The following is a 12260-nucleotide window of genomic DNA, read 5'->3' on the forward strand; positions in this document are numbered from 1 at the left end:
CTGCTTGCTCTTTCTGATATTTTTTAGCTCCATGATGTTTTGGGCAATTCCTTCTATCTGTTTCCATGCCTGTATTATCGTGTAGCGTTCTCTTCTCTTTTCTAGACTATATAATTTTAAAAATTGTAGTCTTTCCCAGTGGTCAAGATCCTTAACTTCTTCTATTCTAGCTGTAAAAGACCTTTGTAGACTCTATTTGTACAATATCCTTTTGGTAGTGTGAGTAACATATCATATTGCAATATTCAAGTGAATTACTTACTATCGTGCACAACAGTTCGTTCCCTCCTCTGATCCAGAGATGAACACGAATCTGCGACTATGAAACCTCGAAGCACTTGAACAAGTAACTAACTAAGCACCCAACAGATGTTGCACCATGAGGACAAGGAAGGAGGAGTGGAAAGCAGGTATTTTTCTTGAGCATAAAGTAAAGTCTCCATAACCTAATATCGTTGATTAAGAGAGTGAGTGAGCGTAAAGTTTGTTGTCGACGATGACGATACTGGGTTTGAGCGTCAAATGTGCAGGAAAAGAAATATGCGAACTAAATATAAAAATAAAAGTGCTTAGAAAGTCAGTATTCAGAATTAGCATTTCCCATAAATGATCGTATCCTATCAACAGACACGACAGTCCACAAGAGCGATACAAAGCTTTTACCGACAGTGTTAACGGTGGTGTTCTACAACCTGCAAGCCACCTCATATATATATATATATATAATATATATATATATATAGTATAATATATTATATATATATATATATACTAGACCTCATAATATCAATATATAATATATAATATTATATATATATAGATATATTAACATATATATATATATATATTCTATATCTATATCTTATATATATATATCTATATATATATATATATATATATATATATCGTATATATATAATCTATACTATATCTCTATATTATATATCTATACTAGATATATATATATATTATATATATATATAATATATATATATATATATATAATATATATAGATATCTATATAGATATTTAATATATATATACGATATATATACTATATATATATATATATATATATACTAATATAGATATCTATTATTATATATATTTTACAATATATAATCTATATCTATATATATATATAATATATAGTATATATTATATATTATTTATTATATATATATATATGATTATATATAATATATATATATATATATATATATATATATATATCTATATATATATATATATATATTAATATATATATATAGATAACATCTATGGGTGCAAGTTAGCAAAATTTTCAGTTCACTTACAAATTACGGCTATATGTAATTTTCTTGAAATACTAACAACATGAAAAATTAAGATATTTTCCCCAGTGTAACAAGTTCGAATTTAGTAGAAAGATAGAAAGACAGAAGCAGAGAAAAAATTTTAATAATAGGACAGACATAAAGACAAAAAAATTATGTGAGAGAGAGAGAGAGAGAGAGAGAGAGATCACCTTTCAAGTTCTTTTTTGATTAACACCACAGTGAACAACCCTCATCTGATTGGTTTCGTTTTATCACCAGGGCAATCGCAAAATATCAGATATTATCAATTTTGCTATATGTCTTTCTTAAAGATATCTTGGTCATTGTTTTCACGATGCATTGAAGTAGAAAATAACTTAACTCAGATTCTGTGTTTCAAGGAGCAAAGTAGTTTTGCAGTGCCGATGTAGCTATGTGTAAACGAGTTAAATATCGCTGAAAATTTTGATTGACATATTTCAAAAGCAATTGCCAGCAAATATGCTATTGTAGGAATTTAACTTCTAAGTCAACAGCAGTGGTCCTTCCCCTTCTCGACTAGTTTCTGTCTTGGGACGGTTAGGAACCAGTCTCTACTAACTTGGTATTGGAGAGTTAGGTTGCGTATTATACAGCCAATCTTAGACTGCAGTTTTTAGCTCAATTAATTTTATTAGGGTCTATTTATTCTACTTTTGGGTCTCCTTTCAATATTTCAACCTTAGTGTCAACTGCTGTGCAACCTTCTCATGCAAAGGAAAAGAAGGTCTTATAGCTGTTTTAAGGTCTTTATATGCTAGCCAGTCAAAGATCAATCAGTATAAACACTGATCAACATCTATTTATGTAATACTAGTTTGCTATGGTCACAATTGAAAGGAGTGAATAATGGTAAAGAGCTCTGTAAATATGACGTTACGTTTCCCGATGTCGAGGTCAGGCTCTGTTCTACAACATTTTCAGGGTATCAAGTGGCCTTAGTCAGTGGGTGTAGATGGTAGGGTGCGGAACAAGTCACTGTCATTTGTGCGTGTCCCAAGTCACCTTCTATCAAAGGTATACCTCTTACCACAGGCATTGGGAGCGTCATCCTTATGCGTTTGGTATAGGCTATTCTGTTAATATAAAAAGGTCCACACCATAATATTGTTTGTGGATTAGTAGTTTTCATGACCATGGCATTCTACATTAAGAATAATAACAATTGGACAAGTAAAAGACTATTCAATTCACAGCGCATTTTTGTTGCTGGAACCTCACACAGCCAACAAAACCATAAAACAAAACACAATGAAAAAATTATTAGCTAGTTACGTCTATTTGGCTAGCACGTACCCAGAAACTCTCTCTCTCTCTCTCTCTCTCTCTCTCCTATCATTTTTTTGTCGCTATCTCTGTGCTATTATTGATATTTTGCTGTGCTTCTTTCTTTCTAGCTTTTTATTGAATATGAATTCGCTACATTGGTGAAAGTATCTGCATCTTGCATTTTGCATTAGTATTTAAAGATTGTATGTTTCCAAAAACTGTCATCGGGTGAAAAGGGATTCCCTGAACAGAGCTGGTTCTGCCCGCGAAACGGGGCTGGCTATGCCCGTAGACTTAGTTACATTACAAATATCTGTATACATACGACTTATCATTTGGAAAAGAATACTATAGGGTGAACATCAATGACATCAAAGAGGGTGGTTTTAGAAGGGGGTTGACAGAGAGAGAAAATGAAAGAGAGAGAAAGTGAGAGAGAGAGTAGATGGGATGTTAGGGATAAGAAAGAGGAAAAAGGAGAGAGAGAGAGAGAGAGAGAGAGACAGAGAGACGAGAGAGAGAGAGGGAGGATGAGATGAGAGAGAGAGAGAGAGAGAGTTGATATTACTGAGAAGAAAGAGGGTAAGAGACAGTGATTGTTGGAAAGGGAAAGTAAGAGAAAGGAACGAGAGGGAGAGGAAAAGAGAGAGAGAGAGAGAGAGAGAGAGAGAGAGAGAGAGAGAGAGAGAGAGTAAGAGAAAGGAGCGAGGGGGGAAGGAAGAGGGAGAGAGAGAGAGTTGAGGGGGTGTTAGGTAGGAGAAAGTTGGAAAAAGTGAGAGAGGGAGAGACAGACACACAGATGGAGAAGAGCGGTTGTTTGGAGACAGAGAGACATAGAGACAGAGAGACAGAGCGTTGTTATTAGTGAGAAGAAAGAGTGAAAGAGACAGTGATGGCTGGAGACAGAAAGAGAGTCAGAGAAAGGAGCTTTCTCTTTTCTCTCTTTTCCATCTCAGTTTCAAGCGCCTTCAGTGCCCAGTCAGGTTGGCTTTTGCCGTGACTCTCAATAAAGTCCAGGGACAGTCTCTCAGAGTGGCTGGCATCAACTTGGAGCAACCTTGCTTTTCTCAAGGGCAGCTTTATGTGGCGTGCTCAAGAGTGGGCTCTCCAGAACGCCTGTTCATTTTGTCACCGGAGGGAAAACAAAGAACATAGTCTACCAAAAGGCTCTCCAGTGAATTGGATTGTCTCTGGCAACACCAAGAATTTTTCTTTCCATATATGTTTATGATGCTTCATTTTGATATTCATTTTCCAGGATGTTATTTGTTTTGTCAGACTTGCATTCCCCACAATTCAGGTCGTGGTACTGCATTCAATAGAGGCTAGATTTATCTATTTTCTTTTCATAATCTATGCTCTGGGTTACACGGACCAATCTAGCTTGGACCCACCCGTAGGGCGGGTAACCAGCTAGTATTATATATTTTGCAATGTGTGTATGTATGTATATGTATGTATGTATGTATGATTGATATGGGCGCCTGGGCCGTCGGTCTGACGGGATTGAGATTCGGAACTGAGATGGGTTTCCACCCCAGGAAGGTTGAGACCTAGTTTGAGAGACCGGAAAACCCCGGGAGCCCGAGCTCCCAAAATTTCTACTTCCGCCCCTGCGAAGGGTGAGAAGGGATTCCCTGAAACAAAGCTGGTTCTGCCCGTGAAATGGGGCTGGCTATATCCGTAGACTTAGTTACTTTACAAATTTCTGTATATATATGATTTATCATTTGGAAAAGAATACTAGGGTAAACATCAATGACATCAAAGAGGGTGGTTTTAGAAGGGGGTTGACAGAGAGAGAAAAAGAGAGGGAGAGAAAGTGAGAGAGAGTAGATGGGGTGTTAGGTAGAAGAAAGAGGGAAAAAAACAGACAGACAGACAGACAAACAAAGAGAGAGAGAGAGAGAGAGAGAGAGAGAGAGAGAGAGAGAGAGAGAGAGAGAGTTGTATTACTGGGAAGAAAGAGGTTAAGAGACAGTGATTGTTGGAGAGAGAAAGAGAAAGTAAGAGAAAGGAATGAGAGGGGGAGGAAAAAGAGAGAGAGAGAGAGAGAGAGAGAGAGAGAGAGAGAGAGAGAGGTGAGGGGGTGTTAGGTAGGAGAAAGATGGAAAAAGTGAGAGAGGTAGAGAGAGAGAGAGAGACAGACAGAGAAGAATGGTTGTTTGGAGACAGAGAGACAGAGAGACAGTGAGTTGGTATTAATGAAAAGAAAGAGGGAAAGAGACAGTGATGGTTGGAGACAGAAAGAGAGTCAGAGAAAGGAGCTTTCTCTTTTCTTTCTTTTCCATTTCAGTTTCAAGCGCCTTCAGTGCCCAGTCAGGTTGGCTTTTGCCATGACTATCAATAAAGTCCAGGGACAGTCTCTCAGAGTGGCTGGCATCAACTTGGAGCAACCTTGCTTTTCTCAAGGGCAGCTTTATGTGGCGTGCTCAAGAGTGGGCTCTCCAGAACGCCTGTTCATTTCGTCACCGGAGGGAAAAACAAAGAACATAGTCTACCAAAAGGCTCTCCGGTGAATTGGAATCTCTGGCAACACCAAGAATTTTTCTTTCCATATATGTTTATGATGCTTCATTTTGATATTCATTTTCAAGGATGTTATTTGTTTTGTCAGATTTGCATTCCTCACAATTCAGGACGTGGTACTGTATTGAATAGTGGCTTGATTTATCTATTTTCCTTTCATAAACTATGCTCTTGGTTACACGGACCAATCTAGCTGGGACCCACCCGTAGGACGGGTAACCAGCTAGCGTATATATATATATATATATATATATATATATATATATATATATATATATATATATATATATATATATATATATATATATATACACATAAAGGTATAAGCCATGAAGGAAAGTGAAACACTGGAGTAGCTTATACCTTTATTTATGCATTTATCACGTTCAAACTTTCGTGATTCAGTTATACATATATATATATATATATATATATATATATATATATATATATATATATATATATATATATATATATATATATATTGTTCTGAACTGCTCATTCCCTCCTTGAAAATGTAATCTAACTAAAAAAATGACCTTGAATGGAAGGACGAGAGTTCACAAAAAAGACAAACAAATTACGGCAGAAGGCCGATATTACTGAGAAAGGAGGAATTTACATAAAAGCTGGTCTTTAATTAACGATATTAGGTTGGGGAGACTTTACTTTATGCTCCAGAAAAATACCTGCTTCCCACTCCTTCATTGCCCTGATGGTGCGACATCTGTTGGGTGCTTAGTTAGTTACTTGTTCAACTGCTTTGGGGTTTCATAGTCACGGATTCGTGTTCAATCTCTGGATCAGTGGAAGGAACAAACTACTGTGCCCGATAATACATACATTTTATAAAGCATAATCATGTGTTCGGCTTTTCTTGTTTTGAAGTGCCGTAATGACATTCCCATTTTTGCTTTGCATTTTGCCAATACTATAGCTGTTTGATCATTGCATAACATGTTCCTATTCAACATCACACAAAGGTCTTTAACTGCTTCCTTATTAGTGATTGTCTTGTTATTAAGTCCCCTATATGTGTATAGCTTTCCTCCTTTATCTCCATAATTTATTGATCCAAATTAACCCTCTTACGCCGATTGGACGTATTAAACGTCGAGTCAAAATGTCTCCCGTATGCCGATTGGACGTATCATACGTTGGCTCAAAAAAGTTTTTTTAAAAATTCGCGGAAAAATACTTATAGGCCTACCAGCCAAAAACGTTTGAATCACGCGCCTTGGGGGATGCTGGGAGTTCACGGATCAAGGCGTTGTTTTGTTTACAATCGCTACGCAGGCGCGCAAGCGCGAATTTCTTTCTCATCGCACTAAAAAGTATCAGTGACACATCTCAAAAATTATTTTGTCACTTTGACATAATTTTTGCACCATTTTAAATTATCCTTTACATGAAGTATTATATATGAAAATGTGCGCAATTTCATGTAAAATACAACAAAAAAATAATCATGATTGTAGCTTTTATCAGTTTTGAAATATTTTCATATAAATAACGATAAATGCAAAAATTTCAACCTTCGGTCAACTTTGACTCTACCGAAATGGTCGAGAAACGCAATTGTAAGCTAAAATTCTTATATCATAGTAATACTCAATCATTTGACTTCATTTTGCAACAAATTGGACGCCTCTAGCACAATATTTCGATTTATGGTGAATTTATGAAAAAACTTTTTCCTTACGTTCGTGCGATAACTCTTCTGATAAATTTTTTCGTGCGATTGTCCTAATGTTTGCACCCTTTTAAATTGGCCGTTACATAAAGTTTTATATATGGAAATGTGCGCAATTTCATGCACAATACAACAAAAAACAACCCATGGTTGTAGCTTTTATCAGTTTCGAAATATTTTCATATAAATAACGTTAAGTGCAAAAATTTCAAATTTCGGTCAACTTTGACTCTACCGAAATGGTCGAAAAACGAAATTGTAAGCTAAAACTCTTGTATTCTAGTAATATTCAATCATTTACCTTCCTTTTGCAATGACTTGGAAGTCTCCAGCACAATATTTCGATATATGGTGAATTTATGAAAAAAAAAAAACATTTTCCTTACGTTGCGCGGTAACTCTTCCGAAAAAATCTGAATTTTTTTGTGCGATTGTCGAAAGGTTTGCACCATTTAAAATTAGCTGTTACATAAAGTTTTATATATAAAAATGTGCGCAATTTCATGTAGAATATAACTAAAAATGATTGAAGGTTGTAGCTTTTCTCTTTTCGAAATATTTGCATATAAATCACGATAAATAGAAAAAAAACACGTTCGGTCAAATTTGACTCTACCGACTCTACCGAAATAGTTGAAAAGCGCAATTGTAAGCTAAAACTCTTACGGCCTAGTAATATTCCGTCATTTTTCTTCATTTTGAAACAAATTTTAAGTCTCTAAAACAATATTGTGATTTATGGTGAATTTTTGAAAAATATATTTACCTTCACTCTGCTCGCCGATTCGCGGCCGCAAGTCTCCGAAATACGTACATCGCTTTATCCTAATATTTTCTCCTTTTCATATTAGCCTTTTTACAGAGTTTCATATATCAAAATGTGCGCACATTCATGAAAAATGCAATAAAAAATAATTGAAGGTTGTAGCTTTTTCCATCTCTGAAATATGTGCATATAAAAAAAAATATATATAAAAATTTTGACATTCGGTCAAATTTAACTCGTCCGAAATGGTCGAAATCTGCAATTCTAATCTAAAACTCTTACAGTATCGTAATATTCAATCATTTATCTTAATTTTGAAACGAATTGGAAGTCTCTAGAACAATATTTAGAATTACTGTGAATTTTTTAAAATAACATTTTTTTACGTCCGCGCGTTACGAATTCGTACATCATTTTGTGATAACAATTTTCCGGTGTTGCTTTTATTGTTTTACTATGTATTATATATCCAAATGATTGCAATTTAGTGTAAAATACAACGAAAAAAAAGTAACTCGTTAGCTTTGACCGTTTTTTGCACAGCGTGATTTGAATACAATTATCTATGAATTTTTTTTTGCTACCATATATCGCATTATTTACATATGATAATGATATTATTTTTCATTTCTGATGATTGCATACTAAACTTCAGGCAATGATAAAAAAATGAGCCAAAAATGAACTCTTAATCTTCAAAACTAAGCGCGCTGTGATTTTTTTTTTAAAATTATTTTTTCCACTTCCGCACTCACTCCAAACCGGTGCCGGCATACGGGAGAGGTTTTGATTTTTAGGGCTTCGGCGTAAGAGGGTTAATCAGAGTTAAATACCATCCTATTTACCTCTGACCATTCATATATAATGTTAATGTCTCTTTGTAGCGAGTTCCTATCTTGATCACAAGTAATTTCTTTACTTATTCTTGTGTTATCGGCGAAACTACTCACTACCGAGTCCTTAACATTACTGTCTATGTCTGCAATCATAATAGTCCTTGAGCCCAGCACCCAAATTTTGGATATTGGTACCACCTGGGGTGAATAATTCTCACTGTTATTTTTGACTTGCTCCATATCTCTGCTTTACATTTTGCTATGATAGCCTTTTCAAACAGGTAGCTTTATGGTGGTTATCATGTCTTAAACATACCGCTCGTAACTAATGCTAAAATACGTTATTTATCATATTTTGCCCTGTCAACATTACAAACTCATAAATGACTCAAAGCACTCAGTATTGTCATAATACATTATAAACAATATGCAACCATCTTTGTAAGGTTAACATATTACCACTTTGCTAAGCAAGGCATCCATATTTCATATTAAAAGAATTTGAATATGCCATACTTCATATTCTCCTGCGTCTTCTTAGCAAACCAGTACCACATAGCAGTCTATGCCTTGTTTTTGTAAAGATATTTAACAAGACCATTAATTAGTCAACATGTGATACTTAAAAAAAGCTATTTACTGATGGTGTTCACATGATCATACATTATTTAAGAAATTATTCATCGTCATCATCATCTGAGTCTATCATGTCTACTTCTAGCTCATCCTCACTGGCTTGGTTGGTGCAGGTTTGTAGTTTGCACATGTGAGTGCACTTCAGTGAATTGCTCAGGCAGGTACATTCTGGTAGCTTGCATGAACACAGACACTTACAGGAGAGCATGTGCAATACAACATCAGGTGCCGGAGCCCCACGCATCCACTGTATGTCCAGCGTCCCATCCTCATTTGTTGTCCAGCCAAAGCCATTAGGGGTTGGTACAAAGGGCTGGCTCTGTAGACATCTCCTCCAGATTGCAGCTTGGTAGTTGGCACAGAGAGCATGCATGAATAGACAGTCCTTACAAGGCGGGAGTTGACTGGATTCTAGCTCTCCACGTCTGGCACAGAATAGTTGAAATCTCATCTTGTTCACTTCAGTGATATGGGTGGAACTCAGATAGATACGACAGGTGACCTCTTGAAGTTTCTGGAAGAGTTCTTCAGATACCTCCCATGAGCGACCTAGCTCAGTGAATGCTTCTTGTGCTGTCTTGTCAGACTTTATCTGTTTGAAGGCAAACATCTTTCCTCGACCTGCAAATGCACTAACAGTGTCACAGCCTGTAAAGGCATGCATACCTATCAAAGCCCCACAGACTTATGGGTCCCAGTGAATGAGCCAACTTAGTTATATCAAGGAACCTTGTCCGGCTTTTTGTTGCCACATTTCTGATACATGGGACATGGAATGTTATTGCTTACACTCAAGCACAAAATCAATACATCTGTGTCTTCAGCAGAAATGACAACAGCTTTGTATTCAGAGTTTGCTGCATGATGAGCATGGAGTAGCATACGAGTGTCAGCTTCTTCCTGTGATAATGTTAGGTCTGTGGACTCTTCACATTGGGCTGTAGTTAACTTGAAACAGTGTTGCTCACAGGTAACATACAGAACCTTATTCCCAAGTTTCTCTCTGTATCTTGGTCCCTTCCATTCATCAACCAGAAACTTGACTAGGTTAGTCTTGTTGGATGAACTGCCGAGCAATTTTCTCCATTGCTGGATGTTGTGTCCCGGTGCCATGTTTCTGAACTGGATTGCAGTATCTGCACCCCTGTTAACTCTTTCTGTCTTTAATGGATGGCTCTTTGTAAACATCAAAAATGACATCAACGCGCTGGCTTTGGGCACCTTCATGGAGAACCTGGCACAAGACCGATTCTGCCAGTTGGGAGAAGGTTTTGTCATTCCCATTTAACTTTTGGAGGAGACTCATGCCATCTATGATTGTTGCTGATGGTTTTGGGATAACCTCTGCAGGAGAGGCACTCTTCTCCACCTCTCTGGCTAGGGCTGCCTTGTTAGTCTTACGCAGAGATCCATCACCATTAGCCAGTGCCCATGGTAAGGGCCCAAGTGGATGAGCCAGTACATCACTCATTTGTAGTTTTCTGCTCTCTGCAACAAGAATCATCTGTCCAAACAATTTCCTATCAGCAATTAGTACTACATCTTTGGTACGGCCTTGATTGTTTGACTTCTTCCTCATATCAGAAAATGTTTTCAGTTTGTTCTTGGTAATAGTGTCATGGAACAGTTTTATGGGTGCATTCCCTTCCATTCTTTCTTTCTTGAAAGCTTGATAGCAACTCTCTCCTATCTTCTGAGCTTCAAAAAGGTCTTTGACTATGTCTGGTGGTGCAGCAGTCGCATTTGAAAGACTGACAAGCTCTCCTGTGTTATGATTGAAAGGGTTCAGCCAGCTAACTTCCATCACCTGAACAAGGAACTGGACATCTGCCTCGTCTCTTCTGATTCTAGTCAGCAGTAGATCGGGATGGTTGAATTTTTGTTGGCTCACATGTATCATGTCCCGTAACTGTCTCAGATACCTGCTACGGTATTCGGATGTGAGACAGTATCTAGCTACTGCTCCCCCTTTTAAGCTGAACCCCTTTGTACCTCCAGGTGTCTGTGTATCTTTGTTTGACTGTCTCCTCATCGCTTGGTCAAAACAGGTATTCGACCCAAAAGGATTTTGAGAAACCAAATTTGTACTGAAAACCCACCTTCCATAAAGTGTGCATGCACATCAGGATGATCAATCGACAGTCGAGACATCTGTGCATAGTAGTAAGTCAGATATCTGGCATAGTTAATCTTGTCGTAGGCAAAACACCATGGAATCATCTTCCAGATGGCTGCAAGGTGAAGCATCCAGTCCCCTTCTCTGGAAGCCCTAATGAGGCCCAATATGATCTCTGTCATATCTATGTAGGACATCCAAAATGCAGATAGACTGCTTTCATCTCTGAGTGACTCAAGGAAGTCTTGGAACAACTTCAAGATGCGTGTGCAAGATTCATTTTCAAGTACCTGTTGGAGGGATGGGTGACTGATGCTACCATGGAACTCATCTATGCACTTTAACGTTTCTTCTAGGTGGCATATGTCTTCTTTGTGAGTTTCTTCTATCCATGGAAGGAAGCTTTTCCAGGCAAGCCTCATAAGTGCTTCATACACAAGCTTGTGCACTCTAACTGCTTGGTTGTACTTGTGGCCTTCCATCACTCTTGACACTGATCCTTCAGCTGTTACCCCTGATTCAACACACAGGTCCCTGAGCCCTGCATCCTGAAATCGCTTCCCTATTATGGAGAGGAGGTTGCAAATAGTATGGAATTCGCCCATCCTTGGAATGATTGCATTTTTGAATTTGTCTTGCTTCCACAGTATCTCAACAACTTTTGCAAAAAGTGCCTGGTCAAACACACAGACAATCTTGTTCATGTGAAAATCCTGCATGATGTGGAGTGCTTGTTCTAGTACTTCATTTGCAGTGGATAGTTCTGTTGCAGGAGCATTGATAGTTGGCAGATAGGCGATCGTATCCTGGATTACTGAAATATGACTGTGGATCTTGATGTTGAACCCAGTCCAGCTGCTGACAGTCTGATTTTCAGGATCTGATATTCGAGCCAATAGCCAGACAAGATTCTTGATCCTTGCATCAAAGACTTCTCTGGTTGTTTTAGCATCTATTGCCTTGATTTGTGGCGGCCCAACACGTTTCCCAGCATTGTAAGTTGGTAGCATTAGTGGAACAGGAGTAATGCTTCTTTTCTTGGATTTCGTGATTTCATGCAGGGATGTCTTTGGCATG

At 37.4% G+C, this 12260-nt stretch overlaps 1 protein-coding gene across 1 annotated transcript; it reads left to right on the forward strand.

Annotated features, from left to right (window-relative positions):
• Positions 1 to 496: 496 nt before the first annotated feature.
• Positions 497 to 5126, forward strand: LOC135223357 (uncharacterized). Its single transcript, XM_064261822.1, has 3 exons — positions 497 to 576; positions 3564 to 3761; positions 4904 to 5126. Exons 1-3 carry the CDS (start codon positions 497 to 499, stop codon positions 5124 to 5126), a joined length of 501 nt encoding a protein of 166 aa, XP_064117892.1.
• The last annotated feature ends 7134 nt before the right edge of the window (positions 5127 to 12260 follow it).

This window comes from Macrobrachium nipponense, chromosome 8 (assembly GCF_015104395.2).
Source record: "Macrobrachium nipponense isolate FS-2020 chromosome 8, ASM1510439v2, whole genome shotgun sequence".
NCBI classification, from domain to species: Eukaryota; Metazoa; Arthropoda; class Malacostraca; order Decapoda; family Palaemonidae; genus Macrobrachium; species Macrobrachium nipponense.